Source organism: Vipera berus (assembly GCF_964194415.1).
Source record: "Vipera berus genome assembly, chromosome: 13".
In the NCBI taxonomy this organism is placed as follows: Eukaryota; Metazoa; Chordata; class Lepidosauria; order Squamata; family Viperidae; genus Vipera; species Vipera berus.
The window spans coordinates 7,876,988-7,891,520 of record NC_138216.1 but is presented as its reverse complement, the minus strand read 5'-3'; the positions used below and the strand labels follow the sequence as shown (position 1 = coordinate 7,891,520).

Sequence of the window (14,533 nt, the reverse complement as noted above, 5' to 3'; positions counted from 1 at the left end):
GAAAAAAAGGGGGGGGGAGAGCGCCATTCCTGCTAACTAACAGGTTTCTCTCTCACAATTGTTTCCCCCCCCACCCCCCCACCCCGCAGTGCAATTTGATATGATGCGTGCCTGCAATCTGATTGCCACCGTGGCCTTGACAGCCGGTCAGCTCCTCTTCGCCTTGGGACTGGTAGAGCTGCCCATTATTTCCCAGGATACCCAATGGTGGGAAGAAGCCATCGCTGCGGTCTTCCAGCTGGGCAGTGAGTACCTTGCGTTGCAAAAGTCGAGAAAACTGCCCCACCCGGGGGGGGGGAAACGCCAAGGGGGTGGGGTCCCGTTCAAAACGTTTTCCAATTGGGTGGAGGCCTTCCTACAAATTGGTAGGAATCCCTTCCATAGCTACACCCAGGGCTGACGTGGAAAAGATGGGCCCGTTCTGTCTCCACACAAAAATCAAAATAGAGGGATGGGAAAACTTCAATGGAATGGTGGACTTCCCCTAAAGAATTGGTGGCCAAGAATCTTTTTTTTTCTTTCTTTCTTTTTTTCAAGATTGTCGGTCGCCGTGAGCACCAATCATGCTATGATGCTATTCTCTCTCTCTCTCTCTCTTTCTCTCTATGTCCCTCTCTCTCTCTCTGTCTCTCTTTCTCTGTCTCTGTCTCTCTCTCTCTGTCTCTATGTCCTATTCATGACGGTTTCACATGATCCCTTTTGTAACCTTCTGACAAGCAAAGTCAATGGGGAAGCCAGAGTCGCTTAACAAACTTGTTACTAACTTCACAACGGCAGCAATTCGCCTAGCAACAGCGGCAAGAAAGGTCGTAAAATGGGGAGCAGGCCCACTTAACAACTGTCTTGCTTAGCAGCAAAAAAATTGTTGCTCCGTTGTGGTCATAAGTCGAGAACTGCCTGTGCCGTTCTTAATTGCGCGATTACCCGTCAGGTTTTTAAGAAGAGATTGGACAACCATTTGTCCAGAATGGCATGGGTCTCCTGCTTGAGCAGGAGGTTGGTCTAGAAGACCTCTGCGGTCCCTTCCAACTCGGTTATTCCTAGAAATCCCGATTCCATTTCCCTCCCTCCCCGCCCCCACACACGCACCAAAAGCAGCTTCTCTCCCAACTGCTCAGCCGTTCTCCGTTCTCCGAGCTCGAGAGGAAATGCATTTTGGCCCGGTTTTGGATTTGTTGTTTCATTGACAAACAGTACAAGAGGGCGGCCGTGTGCCTTTCTTCTATCACGGCTGCTAATTTTAGATGAGGGATTTTTTTCCCCCACTAGGCTACAGTCTGTTTTAAACACAGTCAGAGAGAGACAGAAGGGCGCCAGGATTTCCCGACACAGGAGAAGGAAATGCCTGCTGTTACCTGTTATGCAAGCTGAACCTTGAAATCCTCAGCACTCGGAATGGGAAGGGGGGAGAGAGAGGGAGAGAAGAGAAAGAGAGAGGAGAGAAGAGAAGAGAGAGAGGAGAGAGAAGAGGGAGGGAGAAAGGAGAGTAGAGAGAGAAAAGAGAAAAAGAGAGAGGAGAGAGAGAGAAGGAGAAAGAGGAGAGGGAGAGAGGAGAGAGAGGAGAGAAAGAGGAGAGAGAGGAGAGAGAGAAGAGAGAGAGAAGAGAGAGGGAGAAAGGAAAGTAGAGAGAGAAAAGAGAAAAAGAGAGAGAGAGAGGAGAGAGAGGGAGAGAAGAGAAAGAGAGGGAGAGAAGAGAAGAGAGAGGAGAGAGAGAAGGAGAAAGAGGAGAGAGAGAGGAGAGAGAGGGAGAGAAGAGAGGGAGAGAAGAGAAGAGAGAGAGGAGAGAGAGAGGAGAGGGAGGGAGAAAGAAGAGGAGAGAGAAAAGAGAAAAAGAGAGAGGAGAGAGAGAAGGAGAAAGAGGAGAGAGAGAGAGGAGAGAGAGGGAGAGAAGAGAAAGAGAGGGAGAGAAGAGAAGAGAGAGAGGAGAGAGAGAGGAGAGAGAGGAGAGAGAGAGGAGAGAGAGGGAGAAAGGAGAGTAGAGAGAGAAAAGAGAAAAAGAGAGAGGAGAGAGAGAAGGAGAAAGAGGAGAGAGAGAGAGAGGAGAGAGAGGGGAAAGAGGAGAGAGAGGAGAGAAAGAGAAGAGAGAGGAGAGAGGGAGAAAGGAGAGAAAGGGAGAAGGAGAGAGAGAGAAGAGAAAAAGAGGGGGGAGAGAGAGAAGAGAAAGTGAGGAGAAAGAGGAGGGAGAGAGAGGAGAGAGAGGGAGAGAGGAAAAAGAGAGGAGAGAGAAAGAGAAGAGAGAGAGGAGAAAGAGAGGAGAGGAGAGAGAGAGAGAGAGAGAGAAAGAGAGAGAGAGGAGAGAGAAAGAAAGAGAGATTGAAGTTGGAATTTTTCATGCAATGCTATGAAGACCGGTCGCTGTGAGCCCTGTGATTGAGTGCTTGAAGTGTGAAAAGCAGAAGAAGGAAGGGAAGACAAAGGTGACGTGGGGGGGGAGAGAGAAAGGCATACATCACCACCGGAGGTACCAACCTCCACTCTCCACTCTTCCCACCAACTTTATTTATTTTTATTTGCGGTAGCAAACAACAGCAAACTGGAAAAACAGGTTTACAACGCCCTGAGTCCTTCGGGAGAAGGGCGGTATACAAATAAAATAAAATAAATAAATAAATAAATAAATAAGTGTCGAAGGAGTTTTGTTCAAAGCATTGTTGTAAGTCCTGCGTACATTAAAGGCCTTGGGAGCTGAACCTGAAGCAACAGCAGAGGAAAAAAATGTTTCCAGATACTGAACGTGGCTGATGGCGCTGGCGTACATGCCAAAGGATTGATGCTTTTGAATGGCGGCGTTGGCTAAGACAGACTCTTGAGAGTCCCTTGGACTGCAAGGGGATCTGATCGGTCAACCCTAAAGGAAGTCGGCCCTGCCTGTCCTTTGGAAAGACAGATGGGAAGAGAGGACTCATGGGAAGAGACTCTGAGGTTGGGAAAGAAGGAAGACAAACGGAGAGGACAGCAAGAGTATGGGACGGTTAGATATTGCCATCAGTGCAATGAACATGAATTTGGGCAAATTCGGGGGGGGCAATAGAGGACAAGGGGGTCTGGCACGCTATGGTTCGTGGGGGTCACAAAGAGCCGGACACGACTTAGCCGCTGAACAGCAACCTGGCGTAAAAAAACACCTGATCCAAGCGAAGGAAGTTAAGTCTCCAATACGTACAGCCTGCTTACCTTCAAATTCAACTCTTTTCCCTCTATTCTGATGGGGCCAATGCTGGAATGTTTGCCTGCCTGTTCAATATCCACATCTGAGAATGTATGTTTATTGGACAGAACAAAGAAGATAAGCCACAGTAACGTATGCCATATGTTACTTGGAGGGCCTGGATTATGAAATCAGTCTTTTCATATACAGAATGAAAATATTCACATATGAGCTTGCATTTTAGCTGAGTGAAGGAGCAAAAAAAAAGAAAAGAAAAGAAAAGAAAAGAAAAGAAAAGAAAAGAAAAGAAAAGAAAAGAAAAGAAAAGAAAAGAAAAGAAAAAAAGAAAAGAAAAGAAAAGAAAAGAAAAATCCCTTGGCCGCCTCTGCATCTTACATGGATAAAAAGCAAAGGCCAGGTTTTCCCTAAGTGGCAGGGTCTCGGGTTAAGGGTATGAATACAAGCCGTGTCTACAACTCGGCAAAGCGGTTTTGTTTTCCAGAATCACAGCTTTGTGAATCCAGAACACCTTGCACCTAGGTGCTGTGTTTTTTTTATCTTTGCACCCTCTGATGAAGCAGCCTTTGGAAAATGAATCACAGTATTGCAAACTCCCACGGGTCTGAACCCCGGAAGGGGAGCAATCACGTGCAGAACCTATCAACACTGTAAGTTTTTAAGAAGGGATTGGGCAACCATTGGTCTGAAACGGTATAGGGTTTTTCTTGGCTGAGCAGGGGTTTTATTTTATTTTATTTTATTTTTTTATTTTAATTCCATTTATATCCCGCCCTTCTCCGAAGACTCAGGGCGGCTTACAAGCTTAGAAGTAGCCTTCATTCTATGTATATGCCTGCTTATTAGGGCTTTCACACACACCCCAAGCGGCATTATTACAAAGTCAGCTTAATTGCCCCCAACAATCTGGGTCCTCATTTTACCTACCTCGGAAGGATGGAAGGCTGAGTCAACCTTGAGCCTGGTGGGATGCAAACCTGCAATAATTGCAGGCAGCTGGTGTTACTTAAGGAGGCATTAGCCCACTGCTCCACCAAGGCTCAAGGTTGGACTAGAAGACCTCCCAGGTCCCTTCCGACTCTGTTATTCCGTTATTCTGTTATTCTCTGAAAGAGGCTACACGATTCAAAGGTTTGATTTCCCCCTAGACTGCTGAAACCTCTCTCTGGAGATGCTGTTATGCTGGCTAAGGAAGTAATCAAAGCCAGCTTGGGTTTAGCACAGAAAAATAATAAACCTCTCTCTCTCTCTTCAGGAGATCAAGGGATCTGCATAATAGCCCTTTCAGCATCAGAATAACGGAAACCAGAGGAAAGAAAAAACCTCGGCAGAAACCAAAACGGTGGACCTATCCACGTTTGACTTCATTTCAACTGTAGCCACATTTTCAAACATCCAGATGTAGACCCAAACACATATTCTCTTAGAAGAGAATATTTGTAGCTCTGAGTTAAACTGTGAGGTCCTTGGTATTTGATGAGCTTGGTGTTTTTTTTTTGTCTTGTGGACGTTTCGTTACCAATCGCAATAGCAATATCCCTTAGACTTATATACAGCTTCACGGTGCTTTACAGCCCTCTCTAAGCGGTTTACAGAGTCAGCATATTTGCCCCCCAACTATCTGGGCTCCTCATTTTACCGACCTCGGAAAGATGGAAGACTGAGTCAACCTTGTGCCGGTCAGGATCGAACTGCTGGCAATGGGCAGAATTTGCCTGCAGTACTGCATTCTAACCACTGCACCACCACAGCTCGTCCTTCCTTCGGACTTAGCAATATCCCTTAGACTTATATACCGCTTCACAGTACTTTACATCCCTCTCTGTGTGATGTACAGAGTCAGCCTATGGCCCCCAACAATCTGGGTCCTCATTTTACTGAACTCGGAAGGATGAGAAGGCTGAGTCAACCTTGTGCCAGTCAGGAACGAACTGCTGGCAATGGGCAGAATTTGCCTGCAGTACTGCATTCTAACCACTGCACCACCACAGTTCGTCCTTCCTTCGTTCCTTCCTTCCTTCCTTCCTTCAGACTTAGCAATATCCCTTAGACTTATATACCGCTTCACAGCACTTTACATCCCTCTCTAAGTGGTGTACAGAGTCAGCCTGTGGCCCCCAACTATCTGGGTCCTCATTTTACCGAACTCGGAAGGATGAGAAGGCTGAGTCAACCTTGTGCCGGTCAGGATCGAGCTCCTGGCTGTGGGCAGAGTCAGCCTGCAATACTGCATTCTAACCACTTGAGCCACCACGACTCATTACCCAAGTAGGGTTAAATCACTGGCACCGATGCTGTTACCTAGTTTGGTAATGAAACGTCTGCAAGAAAACCACCAAGCTCAGAGAGCACCAAGGACCCTGAAGATCCTCTTATGTACAGATGTATTCCAGCGACTCTGAAAACTTGAACTCTTTTTTAAAATAATAATAATAATAATAATAATAATAATAATAATAATAATAATAATAATTATTATTATTCCAAAATTAACAACAACAACAAAAATTAGAGGTCATAACAGCAAGCCTCTCAGATCAACGATACCAAGTACGCGTATTGATCTGGCCCGCGGATTTATTTTCATTCTAGCTTCCCCGTCTGCAGGACCTTAACAGCTGGTCCTACGTCAAAAGAGAAGACGCGTTCGCCAGAGAGCGGCCTGTTCCAGCCAACCTCAAATACCCCAAACGAAACTCTGACCTTGGCAAGCGAGCCCTGACGGGTCAGCCCTCCCCGCCACACAGACACGATGGCTCCCAGCCCTGCCTCACTTTGACTTGAGCCACCTGGGTCTGTCCTGGAAAGGGTTGCATCCCTTTTGGGAAACAAAACAAAACAGGACCCTGACAAAATACAACTTTAGGAAGTTGAGAGGAAGGGAAGAGGGAAGGAAATACTGTTGCCCTGGCAGGGCCAGGACTGGACAGCCGCACACCTTACAGGAAAGAGCTGTTTGCTTTGGGAAAGGACGGTGGGGAAATGCAAGGGGGTTTTTGTGCAGAGAGAGCTTTGAGCTAACGTTCCTAGGTTCGCTTCGGGAGGTTTCTGCTTAGAGAGAGAGACACGTATTAAAATACGGAAGGCTGACGGCGAACGTTGAGCGAACCGGGCCACCGGATCCGCTCATACCATCGAAAGCAATCTCCCAGTTCAAGTACAACATCCCCACGGTACGAAGATCTTCAAAACGAGGGGCCGTTATGGCAACTGAACGGGGCAGTGGGACTGAGGTATATGGTCTGTTACGCTTAATGCAAAATCGCCAAACTGCACGGGGGAATTCTCTGGAGAAAGCCATTCCATTTGGAAGAGTTAGTGGTAAAAGGAAAGCAGGGTGTCAAAGATGACGGTGGCTGGACACCCTCAAAGCCGACGCCAGCCAGAGAGGACTCAGGAGCGCAAGACTGGAAGATGTGGAGCTCTTCTCCAAAGCGCCCGAAGGCAGGACAAGAAGCAACGGATGGAAACTAGTCAAGGAGAGAAGCAACCTAGAATTAAGGAGAAATTTCCTGACAGTGAGAACAGTTAATCAGTGGAACAACCTGCTTCCAGTAGCTGTGAATGCTCCAACGCTGGAAGCTTTTAAGAAGAGAACTGGACAGCCGTTTGTCTGAAATGGTACTATAGGGTTTCCTGCCTGAGCAGGAGGTTGGGCTAGATGACCTCCAAGGTCCCTTCCAACTCTTGTTATTTCTGTGTTCTAACCTAGCATGTATATTTTGGGCTTGCTTAGCATTCCCAACCAGCCATTTTTATTTATTATTCGTGTTTTCCTTCCAGAAATATCCAAAGCAACCACACCGCAGATGAGGTTTTAAACAAGCTGGGAAATCGGTCCTGGGTTATCTGGAACAGCCCAGACGGCCCATCCTTATGAGTAATAATTACACTTGAACCGGCTTGGCTTTGTCTTATATTGTCTTGTGCCCAAGAATAGATTTTGTGTGTGTGTGTGTGTGTGTGTGTGTGTGTGTGTGTGACCGAAGGTTTGCAAGCCCTGCCACGGATGCACAAAGGAGGGACGCACAAGAGAAGTGGAGACAGCCAGTCCTGATTCAGGACTGACCTGTCCTTGCCCACAATCCTAACGGAAATGGTATCTGCAGATCTTTATGTCTGTTTACCACCCTTTTGTTTATCCTAGCCTCCTTTTGCAAAGGGGCCCTTTTGTCTGTGTGAATTCCCTTCTGTTGTGGTGGTGGTTAAGGAAGTGTTTATGAGAGAAGGGGGGGGGGGAAGCTGGGTGTGTGTTTTTTATTATTATTATTATTTTATTTCCCTATTATGCAAGGCCTATTTGCTTCTTTGTATATTGTTCTCCTTAGGCTAATTAGACCTATAAATGACTTCCATCCAAAAGTTAATTAACTTGGGCCGAGGAGGGTGGAGTAGAGACGGAGAGAGGACTGAGGAGGTGTTGCAGAAAGACCTGTCCCAAGAAACACGCCCGAAGCTGCGTTGACACCTGCCTTGACTTGGAAAGTAGGACTGCTTATGTGGTTCTTCACACAACCTCCTGGGTCAAGAGGCTTCGGATTCTACTTCTGACCCCTTGATCGATTTCCTGCACGGCTAGACAAATCTCCTCACCTCGGTTTCCTCCAGAGTGAAACAAGAATAACCGGATATTTAGGATACACGCGAAGAAGGAAACGGTGCTGGGGATAATAATGCTTCACGTTCATAAAGATCTTCAAGGCCGGTGGGAGAATGCCAACGTTAAGGGGGGAAAAAAGCCAAACATCGCTGCCCTTTTCGAATCGGACCCTTTCCTGCCAGTTACGCAGGAGGAAATCCATCTCCAGATAAAGGAATTTCCCAGGGAAACTTATGGATGTATTCTCCCATTCAAAATTATCCACGTTTCTACCATCTTTCCTTGAAAGCGACTCAAGACTTCATTTTTTGGCCTCCGGAATTACAAACACGGGGGTAGTAGGCTGTTAGGGTGAGAGACTTCCTTTGTGACTTAGTAAATTCCCTTTGATCAATCAGGTCCTTTGGCGAGAAACAATCTGTTACACTGACAGCGTTCAAATCGTGTGCAACGTGCGATGCATATCGATGGGAGTGGCTAAGAAATGTGGTAAAATATATATATATAATGAAATACATACATGCACAGATATGCATTCAGATAGCCTAACGTGTAGAAAGCTGCCCACATGTCCACAGAATTGTATCCACCTTATTTTGCTTAATGTGACCCGACAAAGACATGAAGGGCACACTCTGTTGTGCCAGATACTAGAACAGGGGTCTTCAAACATGGCCCTTTTATGACTTGTGGACTTCAACTCTCAGAATTCCTCAGCCTGCGTGCCCAGTTGAGGAATTCTGGGAGTTGAAGTCCACAAGTCATAAAAGGGCTAAGTTTGAAGACCCCTGTACTAGAATGATTGCATCTGATTTATGAAATCATGAAAGCACAATAATATCTACGGGAAATATAATTTTTCTCCCAACCAACACAACTTGAGTATATGTGGTGCAGATGGTGGATATAGACAACCACAGATTTATTTATTTTTCCTAAAGGGAATGAACATAACTGCATCCACCTGTACTCCATTGTGTGTTCAGCTATTCTGGACACAGGGTGAGAGCAGTTGAAGATGCAGTTGAATAATGCCTAGAGTATGGGTGTCCACCCTTTTGACTTGCCTTGCTCACAATGAATGAAGAGGAATTGTTTGCACCGAATATACAATATATAAGAGCCATGGTGGCACAGTAGCTACAATCCAATATTGCAGGCTAACTCTGCCCACTGCCAGCAGTTCAACCCTGTTGACTCAGCCTTCCCTCCTTCCGAGGTATGAGGATCCAGACTGTTGGGGGCAATATGCTGGCTCTGTAAACTGCTTAGAGAAGGCTGTAAAACACTGTGGAATGATAACGTAAGTCTAAGTGCTAATGCTATATAACCTATAAACAGGGTTTTTTTCCTCATAGAACGCTCAGAATGGAGTTCCGGCACCTTTTTTGGATGGAACCTTGTAGGGTAGGCAAGGTGGTTTGTATGACATGTGTGAGTTCCGGCACCTTTTTCTTTTACCAAAAAAAGCACTGCCTATAAATATATATAAGTAATAAACTTCCTTTATTTTTTAAATTTATATTGTATCTTGTGAGGCTGCATTACTAAAGCTGTTTGGGGCCGAGGGTTGGACATGCCTGGAATCCCATTTAAAATGGAGTAATTTAAATTAATCCTTTTGATTTGCACCTTGCAAAAAAAAAAGCAGATTATTATTCTGCTTAGCCTCTTGAAAGAAAGAATGTATATCCCGGCATGTCTGTGCCTGTATGCCTTAATCCAGGGGTCTTCAAACTTGGCCCTTTTATGACTTGTGGACTTCAACTCCCAGAATTCCTCAGCCAGCATGCCTGGCTGAGGAATTCGGGGAGTTGAAGTCCACAAGTCATAAAAGAGCCAAGTTTGAAGACCCCTACCTTAATCCTTCCTGTCCCTCATGCTACGGTGCTGTCCTTCACGCGAAACATTTGCCCCTCCTGGGTGTTGACATCCCAGGAATATTATTTAACGTGACGTTTCCAATTTCATTTTCTTTTAGGCTTTGTTCTGGTCATCGGCCTGGTGACTTTCTATCGTATCGGACCCTACACCAGCCTGTCCTGGTCTTGCTACCTGAACATTGGGGCGTGCCTCTTGGCCACATTGGCTGCAGCCATCCTTATCTGGAACATCCTTCACCGTCGGGAGGACTGCATGGCCCCCAAAGTCATTGTGATCAGCCGCACGCTGACCGCTCGCTTTCGGCGAGGGCTGGAGAACGACTACGTCGAGTCCCCGTGCTGAGAATACGTAGATGGGAAGAGGGAGATTATTCAACCACCACGGGCGGATCAAAAACGAAACAAAACAAAAATAGCCACCCGACTGCTTTCTATACACGGGCGATGTCATTTAAAACCACAAATGTCACTCTTCGCTTAGAGAACTCCGCCATTACAGGTAGTCCTCCACTTACGACCGCGATTGAGACCAAAATTTCCTGCGGGGAAGCGAGACGTTTGTTAGGTGCGCCTTGCCCCCTTTTACGACGGTCGCTCAGTTAGCAACACGGCTATGAAGTGAATCTGGCTTCCCCCACTGAGACGGTCGCAAAAGGGGACAGGGCAACGGTCATAAATATGAGCCAGCGGCCATCTGAATTTTGATCACGTAAGCACGGGGGAGGCTACGAAGGTTGTAACTGACCACAAAATTTCTGTTGCTAAGTGAGACATCTGTTAGGTGAGCTTTAGCCCCATTTTACGACCTTTCTTGCCACCGTTGTTAAGTGAATCACCACAGTTGGTAAGTTAGCAACCCGGTTGTTAAGTGAATCCGGCTTCTCCCATTGACTTTGCTGGTCAGAAGGTCACAAAAAGGGAACCTCGGGACGCAACAACGGTCATAAATGTGAACAAGTGGCCAAGCGTCTGAATTTTGATCACGTGCTGGAAAGGTTGTAACTGGAAAATGGTCATCGGTCACTTTGTCCAGTGCCGTTGTAACTCTGAATGGTCGCTAAATGTACTGTTGTAAGCTGAGGACTACCTGTATTGCTTAGATGGGCCATGTTCGTCTGTATCTGTCTGCCTGTCTGTCTAGCCCAGGGCTAGGTAACCTTGGCTCTTTTATGACTCGTGGACTTCAACTCCCAGAATTCCTCAGCCAGCACGGCTCAGCTTGGAAACCTCTCTTTCCCCTCAGCGTGGCTGGCTCAGGAATTCTGGGAGTTGAAGTCCACCAGTCCTCAAAGAGCCAAGGTTGCCTAGCCCTGGTCTAGCCAACCAGCTAGATTATACAATGCTTTCTTGATCCCAGTGTACAGCATAAGATATTAACAGCTCAAGCATCCTGATGGATTTTTAACCCCCCCCCTCCCAAATAAAAAAAAAGAGTGTGGCAGAGTTATACTCAGATGTATTTTGTGAGAATCTGGCAACGGAAAAAGGCAAGCCCTTTTTTCAAGTTTAAGTTGAGAAAGTAACCAACAGATTCAAGGGTTCGGTTGCGTAAATGTTCTTTCTTTGGAACCAGCAACAAGAGAAGTCGGAAAGAAGAAATGACCTCTGTTCCGAGTCGCTCTTTTCACCCGTTTGATGCAACTGCAAATGGGTTGGGTGTTTTTTTTAATATTAATTTAAAGAGAAATAATTATGCAAATTGATGATTTAGCACACATGGAAAATATATATGCAAAATTTGGGAAAGGCATCGAATCTGGCTAGAACAATTATTCGGACATCGAAGCAAGTGCTTCAAAATCAAAGACAACTGGGATAATTGTAGTGTTTGGAAGGCTTGGCAGAAATGTCTTTTAACCGAGCATGAAATATTTAAGATTTCAGGCTTATTGTCTTTAAAGCCAATTTTGTAGAAACATTTCCATACCACTTAGCTCTTGATAAAGAGCTTCATTCTTCAGCTGCCATCCTTCATGATAGCTGCATTATCCACATCAAAAATATTGGCCTTTTCTCCTTCTATCAGCCTTAGCAATTATTTAAATCAAGCATTGATTGCTGGCCTGTTTTTTCTTTTCCAGATTTGGTGCTAAGGTGTAGCTTTTTTTGCCTGGGTGCTTTTAGCCAAAAGAGACACAGGTAGTCCTTGACTTACGACCACGACTGAGTCTTAAAATTTCATGCTGTTAAGTGAGAAAAGTTATTCCGTGAATTTTGCCCCATTTTACAACCTTCCTTGCCACGGCTGTAAAGTGAATCGCTGCAGTTGGTAAGTTAGTAACCCGGTTGTAAAGTGAATCTGTCTTCCCCCATTGACATTGCTTTTGTCAGAAAGTCGCAAAACGGGATCACGTGACCTTGGGGTACAACGACGGTCATAAATATGAACCAGTTGCCAAGCCTCTGAATTTTGATCGTGTAATCTGGGGGGGGGGGGGTGGTCGGTCTGCAAAGTCGTAATTGTGAAAAATAGTCCCAACAGCACTTTTTTCCGTGCCGTTGTAACTTTAAATCGTCACTAAGTGAACTGTTGTAAGTCGAGGCCACTACCTGTACTGAAATATAGAATCAAACCAGCACAGCTTCAGAAGACGCTTTGATGAGGTGGGAAGACCAGCTTACTAAATTTATGAGAGACAAGAATTTACTCCTTATTTAACCCAAGGGAGGGGGGAAAAATCCATCAGAAAATACTGTCGGGTGACAAGATCCCTGACACCCCCAACTATATTTGGCTTTGATAAAACATTTAGCAAAATATTTTAACCAGTGAAGAATGATACTATAGAGGTAAGGACGGCGGGAGGAAGAAAAAAAAAAGGATTGGGTGATGAGGCTGTTGACCTAAATATTTAATGTCTCTTTCTCTGAGACTTCTGTAATATAACCGCTTCAAAACTTTCCTCTAGCCTTTTCACTTTGCATCCTTGTTTTTCTTCAGAAAGGGAATAATGAAGCTAGCTCTTGAGTTTCGTAGTAGGACGTAATATGACGCCAAATAAAAGACATAAGCAGGTCTACCACTCAGTACCTAAGCTTTAATAAGCTGCCTAACCTAAGCAAAACCAACACAGAAGCTTAAACTTTATATGACACCTGCAGTTCTTGAGGAATTATTTCTATTCCGGATGTAACAATTGCATTTTTCCTCCTTAGGTTACTCAACTGTTTTAGAGGACAAAAACCTGCTATTAGACAAAAAGTAATGTAAGCATATGTGCAACATTTACGAAGTACTTTGACATCTTTAGCACTATGTATTGTAGAAAATATCTAGACAATGGACGTGGACAATTCCGATTGAAATGATAGGTAAAACAGCTACCGATATAATCCTTTGGGCACCTTAATGTTGGTATAAATTTTCTTAGCTACAGTATATTCTACCTCTCAGTAAGTTCAGTCCAATAAAACACGCAGATTAGGATTAGAAAATTCAAATCACGGTGTACTTATGTTCTAGAGTTTACATCCCACTTCAAAGCACGCCTTTAGTCTTTTTCAGATCTAGAAAACTTCCTTGCTGGGACTAAACTGGCCCATCCCTTAATCAAAAAGCGGACTTCATTTCAACTTACCTGCCTTGCTTTCTAGGAAATTTCTATAGCTGCTGAACATAAAATGTGCTCTTATTAACTGCCATTTACAAAAAAAGATTTTAAATACTAGAATATTTAAGATGTATTAGTTCTGCTAATATTGCAATAACCATCATTATAATGTGAAATTAAAATCAAATGGTTCTGCCCCCGACTCCACTGTAAGAGTTGAATTCCCTGTGTTTGTCTTAGCAAAAGGTAAAGGTAAAGGTTCCCCCGCACATGCGTGCTAGTCGTTTCCGACTCTAGGGGCCGGTGCTCATCTCCGTTTCAAAGCCGAAGAGCCGGCGCTTGTCCGAGGACGTCTCCGTGGTCATGTGGCCGGCATGACTAGATGCCAAAGGCGCACGGAACGCTGTTACCTTCCCACCGGAGTGGTCCCTATTTTTCTACTTGCATTTTTACGTGCTTTCGAACTGCTAGGTTGGCAGAAGCTGGGACGAGTAACAGGCGCTCACTCTGTTATGCGGCACTCAGGATTCAACCCGCCAAACTGCCGACCTTCTGATCGACAAGCTCAGTGTCCTAAGCCACTGAGCCACTGCGCCCCTTTTTGTCTTAGACTTAGTAATAAAGTTGAAATGGTAGGTTTGCCTTTAAAGGACAAAAAGGGAAAAGGTAAGGAGGTTTTATATTTATATATTTTGGGGGTTGTCACAGAAAAGACTTGCCTAGCACTTACTCCAGGACACTCATGATGGGGGGGAGAATTAATAGGCTATCTTTAGAAATTAGTTACATGGCTTTTCAGGGTAAATGAAAATTGGTCCATAAGGACATGAATTTCAAGCTAGAAGAAGCTTGATGATCAGGCAATAGCTTGGATCAACCTATTTTCCAAAGCACCAGAAGGGAGAACAAGAAGCAAAGGTCAGAAATTAATCAAGGAGAGAAGCAACCTAGAACTAAGTAGAAATTTCCTGACAGTTAGAACAATTAATCAGCGGAACAACCTGCCTCCAGAAACTGTGAATGCTCCAACACTGGAAGTTTTTAAGAAGAGACTGGACAGCCATTTGTCTGAAATGGTATAGGGTTTCCTGTTTGAGCAAGGATTGGATTAAAGACTTTCATGGTCCCTTCCAACTCTCTTATTCTGTCCCATATTGTAATTTTAAAAATTCTGATACCTTTGGCTGAATATTATTGGACAACCTAGCTGCTCATATAATAAATATCCCAACCATTAGCTTCCATTAAGTCAAACCTCCTGTATCAGGTCTATTTGCAATCCTAGGATAACTTTGCTATGGGGTGGAGAATAACAGAAATATACAAGTCCCGG

At 44.9% G+C, this 14,533-nt stretch overlaps 2 protein-coding genes across 5 annotated transcripts in view; one reads left to right on the top strand and one right to left on the bottom strand.

Annotated features, from left to right (window-relative positions):
* Positions 1-13,397, top strand: part of TMEM204 (transmembrane protein 204) — a 27,704-nt gene extending 14,307 nt beyond the window's left edge. The window contains exons 2-4 of one of the 4 annotated variants that reach the window (XR_014027789.1): positions 90-245; positions 9,748-10,148; positions 12,806-13,397. Coding sequence is in view for 3 of the 4 variants with exons in the window: in XM_081338231.1 (XP_081194357.1) it covers positions 1,396-2,361 (966 nt within the window). In the remaining variant the exon portion in view is untranslated. Of the gene's footprint in view, positions 1-89; positions 246-717; positions 4,194-9,747 lie in introns of those variants that run through there. The other 3 variants (XM_081338232.1, XM_081338233.1, XM_081338231.1) reach the window with 3 other exon arrangements.
* IFT140 (intraflagellar transport 140) overlaps positions 1-14,533 on the bottom strand; it is a 73,478-nt gene that overhangs the window by 32,475 nt on the left and 26,470 nt on the right. The gene's annotated exons all lie outside the window — the stretch shown is intronic.